The sequence below is a fragment of the Pomacea canaliculata genome, linkage group LG6 (genome assembly GCF_003073045.1).
Source record: "Pomacea canaliculata isolate SZHN2017 linkage group LG6, ASM307304v1, whole genome shotgun sequence".
Lineage (NCBI taxonomy): Eukaryota > Metazoa > Mollusca > Gastropoda > Architaenioglossa > Ampullariidae > Pomacea > Pomacea canaliculata.
This window is the reverse complement of record NC_037595.1, coordinates 2,040,585-2,052,342: the sequence shown is the minus strand read 5'-3', so window position 1 is coordinate 2,052,342 and position 11,758 is coordinate 2,040,585. Positions and strand designations below refer to the sequence as shown.

The 11,758-nt window shown below is 42.3% G+C and overlaps 1 protein-coding gene across 11 annotated transcripts in view; it reads right to left on the bottom strand.

Moving 5' to 3' along the window:
• Positions 1–10,666: 10,666 nt before the first annotated feature.
• Positions 10,667–11,758, bottom strand: part of LOC112565553 (E3 ubiquitin-protein ligase XIAP-like) — a 45,736-nt gene continuing 44,644 nt past the window's right edge. For all 11 annotated transcript variants that reach the window (XM_025241061.1, XM_025241060.1, XM_025241063.1 and 8 more), the window contains one exon: positions 10,667–11,648. In XM_025241061.1, the coding sequence (XP_025096846.1) occupies positions 11,434–11,648 (215 nt within the window). In that variant the 3' untranslated portion in view covers positions 10,667–11,433. The remainder of the gene's footprint in view (positions 11,649–11,758) is intronic.

Below are 11,758 nucleotides of genomic sequence, written 5' to 3'. Positions count from 1 at the left end.
GGGGAGCAAGACTCGTCTGGGAGGAAAGCATGGAACTGGAAGACGGAGAAAGACACAGCTCGAATGTATCGTTAGGAAAGAAAGGGTGGCCCTGGGGAGTTAACAGAAAGTCAGGTTTGTAAAGAAAACCAAGCGTAGTTGTGTTTGCCTTCGAGCCCGTGGATTCTTGGCGGTAAAGTCAGAGACAACTAGTCAGAATATCTCTGGAAAAATGTCAGGGTGTCTGATTACAGTGCAGGCCCCTGTCACCACAACAGTCCGTGTCGCTTTTCTGTTCACAGAAAAGTTTGATTGGGGAGACCCTCTCATGAACCTTCGCAGATGCAGCTTAGAATTTAGGGGTGGAAACACGAAATCGAGAAAGCCTTTGTTTAAATACACCAGGGTAACTGCCAGACCGCCCAGCATCACCCAAGATATACCCAGTATATCAGCGAAAAGATCAAGTGAGAACCAATCGACCGATAATTTCGTTGTCAAGTCCCAACATTTTCTTGACTAGGAATCATCTCAAACCAATCTCTTTCTCAATTAAAATGTATTACATTCCATTTATCTTGGCGAATAGCGTGTGAATGGTGTGTATGTCTATCACCTTACCATTTCATCGCTTGATTTTAAGATGAAAGAGTTTGCTGCGCAGAATGGTCTCACCTGAGTGAACTTAAATAATGAGGTGAACAATTTTGTTTATTGAGCTGTGACTTTCCTTCTTGTAGCTTTTGTGTATCATTCAGACGGTTTAAAATCACAAAAAAGCGTTACAAAGAGTAAAAATTCCAACTTTTTATTTTGTTACAGACCCTACACGGATATTGGATTCAAATAATTTTTTTTAAATGTCGTGAGCGTGAAGAAAGAATGTGAAGGAGTTAGGCAGCTGCTACAGAGACGAGGGCGAAACAAGTGGACAATTACTGTGTAGCCAGTGGCCAGTGTCAACACTCCCACCGACCAGCTCCTCGCAGTAATCTGTGTGGCCAGGAAGCAGCCAGCGACCCAATGGCGACGAGCAAACACATTCTGCCCGTGGCTACTGTATCAATATGGCCGCGGCCCGCTAAGTCCAGATCTTGCCGCCGCCTGCGCCTTTCAGCCCCATCACCTGCGCCACGACAGCGCTTCCGCCACAAAAGGGACCCCGGGTGCTGGACGGGTGTCCAGCAGGGATTCATAATTGGGTGTGGCAGATGACTGGAGGTGGGTGGTAATACAAGTCGGTGTTTGCGGAGCTCGAGTTCTTGCAGGCAGCTCGCGACAGTAACGGCTAAAAGTCCGGGTGGAGGATGAAGAGTTGCTTTAAGGGAGGAAAGCAAGTAAGGGAAGCATCACAAGTATTTGAAATAAAACCAAACTAAAAACTAAAATAAGTTTATTTAACTTAACATAAATTAAGTGAAATTAAATAATGAAATAGACAATTAGTAAGTTTTAAAGACCAACTGAATGTTTGCGTGTATTTCAGATGTAGATACATGCGATATAGACCTAACCTGTCAGTTTCAGCCTCCAAAATCCATCCGTTAATCTATTATCTGCTAACGAAGTACGCGATTCGCACCTGCGATTAACGAGCGTAGCTAACACTGTACTACGTCACGCTAACAGTCTACTACCTCACGCTAACCGTCTATTACGTCACGCTAACAGTCTACTACGTCACACTAACCGTCTACTACGTCACTATCCACGAGGTTGCATGCAGTCAACCCTAAATACAGAATGGGCGACAGTGCGATTTGTTGGACATTTATCAAGCTACACTAGAAGTCTTTCACAACCGGAAGTAGAACAGCACACGTGAGACACGAGGGTTTTCCAGTCTGTAACACATCGGAGGCACACGGCGATAACCATGGCGATGAATAACGACTTCACATGACCACAATGTAGGTAGGGTAGGTGTTTGTCTACGGCTGCAAGGCCGTCGAAACTATTTTCTCCCAAGTATTTTGTTTCGGCTTGTTGGATAAATGTCTATAGCTGTTATTAATCAGTTAAAATAATTATCTTCAGTCTGATGTATGTCGCAACCATTTCATAACCGACGGTCAGAAAATGTGTTTGGTTATCTGTTCATTTTCTTGTTTTACGACAATGTAAAATTTTATCAGATCTTTTGTTCATGTGGGTAATATCTTCGTAGAAGTTTGTAAAGGTTGATTTACTACTTTTTCGTATTTGAGATTGTTTTTAACTAAATTTACAAAGACCACGTGCAGTGAAAACAGACTCACGTATCAGAAATATGAATATGAAGTCGTTGGTGGTCGCCGTTGTTATCGCCGTGTGCCTCCGATGTGTTTGAGACTGGGTAACCCTCAGACATGTACAGTCTTATTTGTGTACTTTCCTCCGGTTCTGAAAAACTGTTGTAGCACGATACATGCAGACCTTCAGCCTCCGAATTAATCCGAAATGTCACTCATCCTCTCTCTATGTTTGGTGCTAACTGCCGGCAATATTGTGAGTGGTGCACCAGCATTAAACTGAAACCCTGACCAGTCTCAGCTCGGTGATGATCACCAGATTAACACCAATATTTCATCGCCATCATTAAAACATTAAATTAAATTCAACCACAGGCCGCTCAGCACAATACAATGCTGTTGAAATGCGCAAATAACTCTTAGGTTTTGTTAATGCTCTCTTAAAAACAAAGACTTCAATCTCGTGAACGGAAATGAGTTGTTGTTTGCAGATTAGAAAAATTAGTTTGTGGCTAATGAAAATGCTTTGGCAAGACGTTTCCTTGGGGCCAACACTCCAGAGGCTCCAGCCCAACCTTTTGCAAAACAGACATCCGTCTGACTGCATGACCGTTGAAATACCCGTATCATGCCTGCCTTCCAAATAAACTTATTGTGAAATCAGGACTGCCTCAATGTGATCACCTGGGTCAACAAGGAAAAGAAATCGTGACAACCCCAATCTTGAGCGTGAGAGTGAAAAACGCCCAGAGTAATCCCCAGGGTGATATGCTCACCAATTAGGTAGCTTTCACTAAAAGCCTCCCACACAAATATTGTTTGAAGTAATCTACCTTCCTCAGAAATTCTCAAGCAATGAGGCGAGAATTCTTGTATGTCTGGAGGATATCTCGGCGAGCGGTACAAAGTCAGGGAGTGTTCTTCCGTGACCTGAAGATCAAAAGGTGGTCGGAAATTTATGGTCGAATTTAAAAAATATTTTAAAGTTACTTTTACGAAAATCTTTCTTCTTGTGCTTACTTTCTTCCTTGCTCACTTCATCTCACCAGGAAAGAGAGAAAGAGTATAACATTCAGTGTATAACATTCTCCGGCACGCAACTGTACGCCTTACCACGGGAATATCCCGTAGTGCATACGCATACTCACTTATAGTATTTACTTATCGGAATGAAAAGGCACCGCCAAATTAGAAAATGGCAGTCAACTGTTACCAGAGCCCGCGCTGAACCTTTTGAAAACTCTTTCTGTGACGGAATTTCACCTGAAGCAGGTACTCGCGGTTGAATTTTAAAATAGGGTTGTAGGGAGGAGAGTGAAGCAAAGAGACGGATGCGGGGAGTTGAGGTTTGATTAAACAGCGGGGTGTCGGAGGACCTGCTCTCTAATCTTAGCAAGATCAAAGGTAAGGGGGAGGAACCGCGGCAGCTTGGGCTCGGCGTCAAGACATGACGCGTGCTGTGCGAGGGTTATCGCCCGCTACTCGCAGATCGCCGTCACTTGTGCAGATGACTTGGCTTTGTTAGACAGCCACCCGAGGGACTGAACTCTCAAGCAAGAATGTTCAGTCCCAGCTTCATCCTTGACACAACTTTCTCGCTTTTCGTGTTGAGTGAGGGGTAGAGAGAGTAGTAGTCACACTGTCTCCATTCTGACATTGTTGTTTTCTCTCTTCTCTAGCTCTGCCTCCCTGATGTTATCATTGCTATTACTACTTTGTACATTTTCATTTTACCTTAAAGTTTTTAGAATGTTATTGTTGAATTCTTTTGTTGTTTTACAATTTGTTCCATGTTAATGGCGAGGCCTTATTTTGAAGAAGCACATTGTTGCTTTTGTTGTCATCCTCGTTTATAAAAAAAATTTGTCATTATCATATCTTTCTATTTCGTTAATAAAGAATTGTCATTCTCAGCTATCTCTCGTTAATATAGAATTGTCATTCTCAGCTATATCTCGTTAATAAAGAATTGTCATTCTCAATTTCTATCTCGTTAATAAAAAGTTGCCATTATCCCCTATCTCTATGCACGGGAAGTACTATTACGCTACACTAATGCCACTTACATCAGTTACTGGCTTTTAAACACATAAGTCAACTGCAGTGGGAGATCAAATGTCGACCAAATCACAGATGAGTTCTTTAGAATTTTAGATGAATCAATAGTCGTTACTAGTGAAGACACAAAGCATACCCCAGCTCTGAAACGGCAGATTACGGTCAAAGGGGAAAAACTCACTAAAAAGCAAACTCAAATTGTCCTTTGCTAGCCTCCCTTTATAGCGAGAAGCCAGTAGGAATACGAAGACAAGTAGACGGAATTCCGCGACGGATTCTTGTGTGAATTAATTTCCGCTCATGATGTTTACTCTAATGTTATTTCTTATTCATAAATACTCCATAACTTCACACAAAAAAGTATGTGATGTGTGAAGTGAGTCGACTCATTTGGAGCCTGACTGGGTTTTTCATTTGAACTGAGCAAGCCGGGAGCAACTACGGGCTAAATATCTTTCATCATCCCATTTGTCATTTTATAAAAATATGTCACGGGCCAGTGCGTGACTTCGTGTTTTTCACACTAATTTTAATCCCTTTGCGACAGCACGTGTATGTTGAAGGTATGGGAGAATGAATGAGAACATTAGCTGAGAAAGTATTAACCGTGACACAAAGTGTTTGAACTCTGTTCACTAATAGGGTTTGGAGGGAATGAGGTAGGAAATTTACTCAAGCCCGGGATATCGTAGGAAGAAGATGTTTCTGAGTTACAACATGTAAATGTTCCTATAGTTGAGATTACAGAGTAGAGGAGGGCAGTGTCCATCGACGCTGGATGCGGCGCGGTACTGACCCCTTGTTGATTATCATCATCATCAATCATCAATCACCAATCATCCATCATCATCATCAATCATCATTATTATCATTATTATTATATTATTATTGACAGACTCAATCATAGACAAAAATAGACAATGATATTTAGAGATCTTTATTCCGCTATATGCGCTGCATCAAATAGTCACTTTCTAATAGGGATGTATATACAAACATCTAAAATAGCAAGTAATAACATTACAGACAAGGAATTATGTGCCATGTGAATTAATTTTCTATAAATAAAATAAAATCACATTTTTGTTCAGCAAGACTTCTCCGTTTTTACAATCCAAGATGTTAAGATATAGTTTGACGACTCAAACAAGCAGTCCATTATTTCATAGAATAGAAGAATAGTGTCACGGACCGTCCGCAGACATGCGCATTCTTTCCACAAACCAAAATATCCTGATCGCTTGAGGGTGGGCGTACCTTCTTAGAGGCACAAATAATTATTCAAATCAAATACAAAGTCAAATGAAACAAAGGCAAAATCCACACTCATAGATTCACTCCTTCATTCGCCACACAAGATGTATTACCAATATGTTATCATTCATCCCACATAATATTAAAGGTAACAATAAAATCGACTCTCCTAAATTATTGTCACTGATGAAGAACCCAATGTTCGCTCCCGATGAAACATCAACCTCTTATTTTAAAGTCTTTGAGACCCTCCCAAAGTCCTCTATTCTAATCAGTCCCACTGATCTTCTTTCCACGAAGTCTATTTATGATTGAAAATAAATGGTTTTTCACAGTACCCACAGTTTATAAGCAGACGTCTCGATCTTGCGCATGCGGCCGCCTCCTAGATGTTTGGCCGGATGATGTTAGATTCGCTGAAGGCCGGGAGGAAACCTTTCCTCCACCGGCGCTTACTCTCGGCTGTGAAGAGCTGCCCTTCCAGGCGACAGATGGAAGTCGGTGCCCCAGTCTTGCACCAAGTTTTCTGTTCTTTTCTCGCTGATACCAGTGTCTAGTTTCTTGACCCCGCCAAGAAACTGGGATGCCCAAGCCACAGAGCTCCCCCACGGTGCGAACACGGACTACAGTGACTCACGACCTGTGAAGTACATCCACCTGTAGTTTACCCACGGTATTACTTTCCGTAATACTTTTTCCGCTGTCGCAGCAGTTGCGAGAAAGTCCCGAGAAAAATCCACCAGCTCCAACTTTTGTTGCCGTCTGCTCTCTGCTTTCCGTTATTTTCTCTAACGTTATTTTCCTCAATCTTTTACGTCACCTTATTTTGACGTCCCAGTTTGCGTCATTTGCTCAAGGGCAAACAACTTCCAGCCCACTACGCTAAATCAGATCTACCACGGTTGTCGATCTTCCCTCCTAACCCCCTCTACTAAATACTTATCCGTTACATTCCTCCCCTCCTGAAAAAAAAAGAATGAAAAAAAATCAATTTAAGAATTTTTCTTTCTTTCACTTCTACGGGATAAATTGGTCCCACTCGACCCAGGATAGATTGTCAGCGAGAAGATTCTCTGTTCCCTTAATCGTCTCAACTGAAAACTGAAACTCTTGAAGAGCTAGCATCCATTGAAATAAGCCTTTTGTGGTTTAAAAGGCTGTTCCTTTGATAGTTTCTACAAAAAACTGGAATCCTTGTAATGCTAATGTCCGTCTTTTCCTCTATCTCACTCGACTTCTGGTGTCTCATGCCCAGATACACCTTTTTAGTTTTTCTCTCGTCATCGTATATTTGTTTGAGTTCTCTTATCAGTTTTGTCAGTCGTTCCACCACTTTGTTAGTCTCAGTATTTGCCATTTCCAGAGATTTCTCTTGTGTTACAGTATTCTCACGTTCTTTCTTCATGCTTTCTTTATGTTCCTTGAAGAATTTGATTTCTGCTAAGGCTTTCTGTAGGTCATCGGACTGTTTCTTATGACCTAATTCAAGTTCGTGAACTTTTTCTTCAAAGTCACCAACTGTGACCCACTGTTGTTTACACATTTCATCTCTTTCTTTTCGCCAAACCTCTGTCTCAGCCTTAAGCCGAATAATTTCTTTGTCCCGGTCACTGATTTCTCTCTGCAATCTGCGTTCACGATGTTCTGTATTTTCTTTAAAGTTCTGTAAACTTTGTTGCACGGCTTTGATTTCATCACTGAGGTCGTTGATTTTGTGGTTCAGTTCTTCATGAACCTCCTGAAGAGTTGATTCTCTCTGAGCTACTTGCATTTCTCTTTGTGACATAAGCTGGTTCTTCCTTCTCAGTATGAATTTATTGGGTCCTAAATATTGAGCTCTCTGGTAGAGACAGTTCCGGGCAATGTGACCAAAACGTCCACAATTGTAGCATTGCCTCCGGAAGTCCCTAGTGTGTTAGCGCACACTCTGGCAATATGTCCGAATCCCTTACATGCGTAACATTTGATCTTCCTACTGAAATTTGGAGACCTGTTCTCTGGTGTATACCGATCTCTTGGGGAACAATCGTGACACCGTGTGCTGTCGTCACGCGGCCCATTCTTACGAGGTGATCGCGGGCCCTCACCTGCACCCTGGCTCACAGCGGCGAACTCCTGACCGTCATCTTGTTCGGCCTCAGCTTCTCTTTCGTTAGCTGCCCTTTCAGCTTCAGCTTCTCTTGATAATCTTTCTGCTTGTAGCCTAAGTCTTTCTAACTCAAACTCCCTTTCTCTCTCTCTTTCCCTTTCTTCTCTTTCCTTTTCTCTTGCTGCCCATTCTCTCTCTTGTTCCTCGTCGAACCTCTCAAGACACTGTTCGACGTATTGTTCCAGGGCACTGTTAGTATAACCCAGTTCCTCACCCTGGGCTATGAAGCTATCTATATCCGGGAATTTCATGTCTCCCAAGAACAATTTAAAGAAATGTACCCTACGATGGCAAAACACGAGTAGTCAAAATAATCCACCAGATACCAATAATAACTTTTGTACAATATATGTAAACCACCTCGCCTAGTACCGCCTCACCCTAAAGCGATCACGTCGGGGGTCACCAAGATGTCACGGACCGTCCGCAGACATGCGCATTCTTTCCACAAACCAAAATATCCTGATCGCTTGAGGGTGGGCGTACCTTCTTAGAGGCACAAATAATTATTCAAATCAAATACAAAGTCAAATGAAACAAAGGCAAAATCCACACTCATAGATTCACTCCTTCATTCGCCACACAAGATGTATTACCAATATGTTATCATTCATCCCACATAATATTAAAGGTAACAATAAAATCGACTCTCCTAAATTATTGTCACTGATGAAGAACCCAATGTTCGCTCCCGATGAAACATCAACCTCTTATTTTAAAGTCTTTGAGACCCTCCCAAAGTCCTCTATTCTAATCAGTCCCACTGATCTTCTTTCCACGAAGTCTATTTATGATTGAAAATAAATGGTTTTTCACAGTACCCACAGTTTATAAGCAGACGTCTCGATCTTGCGCATGCGGCCGCCTCCTAGATGTTTGGCCGGATGATGTTAGATTCGCTGAAGGCCGGGAGGAAACCTTTCCTCCACCGGCGCTTACTCTCGGCTGTGAAGAGCTGCCCCTTCCAGGCGACAGATGGAAGTCGGTGCCCCAGTCTTGCACCAAGTTTTCTGTTCTTTTCTCGCTGATACCAGTGTCTAGTTTCTTGACCCCGCCAAGAAACTGGGATGCCCAAGCCACAGAGCTCCCCCACGGTGCGAACACGGACTACAGTGACTCACGACCTGTGAAGTACATCCACCTGTAGTTTACCCACGGTATTACTTTCCGTAATACTTTTTCCGCTGTCGCAGCAGTTGCGAGAAAGTCCCGAGAAAAATCCACCAGCTCCAACTTTTGTTGCCGTCTGCTCTCTGCTTTCCGTTATTTTCTCTAACGTTATTTTCCTCAATCTTTTACGTCACCTTATTTTGACGTCCCAGTTTGCGTCATTTGCTCAAGGGCAAACAACTTCCAGCCCACTACGCTAAATCAGATCTACCACGGTTGTCGATCTTCCCTCCTAACCCCCTCTACTAAATACTTATCCGTTACAAATAGATTAATCAATGATCAGAAAATCAGATAGCAGGTTCGTCGCCACCATGCAGAGATAAATGAACAAGGTATAATACAAAATAAAAACAACAAAAAATATGTCTGCCTCGCTTCAATTTCGCTGATGGCGACTTCCACAAACCAGGAAACGTCACCGTTAGAGAAGATGACAATTAGAGAAGTGAAAGGTCAGAAAGGAAAACATAGTTAAGATGATGACTTGGATCTGAGGAAGAAGCGCAAGCAGATAACAGGAAAATTATAACTAAACGAAGAAAAATAGAGACGTCTAACAGCACATGGTCGTAAGATTCCGTGTGAGCATGTAAGTGATCAGTAAATTTCGTTTACAATAGCAACAAAGATAGCAATGACAATGATATATGTGAACGGTATTTTACAGATAACGATAGATTTTATATAACTGTTTAAATGCTGGGGATCGACTAATACAGATGCAATCTATAAGGGGGACTACTGAGCAAGTGAAGAGCGTACACGAGACAAGAGTTAGTCCCCTTGAGTAGCGTTTGTCGTTTGCACTTCGATGAACTGGTGTACGGGTATCGGGCGCAGAGGTTATCTGGTACATTACCGTACATACCGCGAGTTCAAGCACGTGCATACACAATTACCTGTGTATGTGTGTGTGTGTCGGGGGGTGAGGGTGGGAGGCTTGGTATCTACATTAAACTGTACATTTCTGCCCAGAGGGTTGAACTAAAGATGGAACCTCACTCAGATACCGAATACTGACTTAAATAGGTAACTGAGATCAGGAAGAAATCGCAAATTACTGACCAATGTCAAACAGGATGTCTCTAACATGTCATGCTAGTCAGAAGCTTACTTACACAAAGATACAATCACTGTTCAGACGGGATTCTCCTTTCATAACATTTTGCTTTCATTATCAGGCAAGGAAGTGAGAAAAGATTAAACATAGTCTGTACACATTTTGTTGACTTCTTTATATGCGTAAGGTAATGTTTGAACTTTTAAAAACTGTTTCTCTAAATAAGCTTGATTTCAGCCTGGAGGAAGATCGACATTGACAATTAAAGAACAGTTAGAAGAGTCAGCAGTAAAAATCAGTCAGGGTAACAAAAGTACCCGGCTAGTCACGTAAAAGAAACCAAATGATATTCCAAGCGAGCATGAGGCGGAAAGACAGAAGAATCCTTCAGGCTTATTTCATGGATTTCATATTAAAAGCCCGGGTACCCGCTCTCTTCCAGCTTTGTTCTGTCGTTTTGAGTCAAGTTTCTCATGTGTAGCGAAACACATAAGCATTCAGTGTCCCTTCCCTCACGTGATACCTTTCGCTCTACAACTGGTGCACGTGCTTTGAATCCTCCTGAACTGTTGTCGCAGAGAGTTAAATGGTCTGGGATATTGTTCACCTTCAGAAGTCTAAGGTATGCTGCATGCATCGGGACGTGTGCCCGACAGTTACCAAAGAAAACACTTGTAGCAAACACATGTAATATTGTATTGTGCTTAAATATGTTATATTATTACTGCCATCGACTGAATGAATGAACTCTCAAAAATGGAGTACAGGCTAAAGATTTTAATAACAACAACAATAATACTAATAATAACAACAATAATAACAACAACGAGGGCAAGATGCCATATTACAGACCAGGTTCCGCCTGGAAATCGTAGCAAACTTGTCCTTCTCCCTGAAACTTGTGCTCAGTTGTCTTGATGACAGTTAGCTGTTATCACTGGCGACAAGAAATTTATCTTTCCTCTGTGTAAGTGGTCAACAACACGTCGACACGCCTCGCTTCGTTTAAGCCAGGAACTTCAGTTCACCTCTTTTTTTTTGGAATTCTTTTCTTTATCACAATTGACAACAGTTGGAATTTTCAGAAACGGTGAAGGAAACGAACATTGATGTAATGTATGCTTTTTCTAAAGATTTGTTTCAGTTTTTTTTTAGGATCATTTGTGTAGCTCGTGAACGATGTTTTTTTTTCTGGAGAGAAAGTAATGTTGGGAGTATAGAAATGTCTTTCTGGATTTTCCCCCTTCACAGTCCTTCAGAATTTTTCTTCTGTCATCGATCAGTAATAGTATCACTTGTTGATTTGTTGTTCGCTTTCAGCTTTCGGGCTAAAACCCCCATCAGCAACTGATTCCTACGTTCTTTTACGTCTTAGGAACGTTGCACTCACGTATTGCTACACTCTATATTGATACAGATTCACATTCATGATTTCAGGGACCGGTGCAATAAACACGGGAGAGGTTAAGTGATATAGAATAGACAGTTTTAGTCCATCTTGGCTTTATTCTGCTACCCGTGGGTGATGTCTACCCCATGTGCACCCTGGCGGTGGCCTGGATGTACTCGTGGCACTGCGGACACTCGCGCAACGTCGTGGTGCAGTTGTCGCAGGCCAGGAGGTGGCCGCAGGGCAGGAAGATGGTGTCGATGGGGTGGTTATGACACACCCGGCACTGCAGGCGACCTGCCAGCTGTCTGTTCTCCTGTTGCAGGCGGTTCAGCCTCTCACTCTCACTCTCCTCTGTCGACAAAACATGTCAGTGGAGTGAGAAACAGGATAGTACAGCTAGAACAGTGCAACCAGTTAGAAGCATAACAGTGAAGCAGCTCGGAATAACAATACTGTGCCCC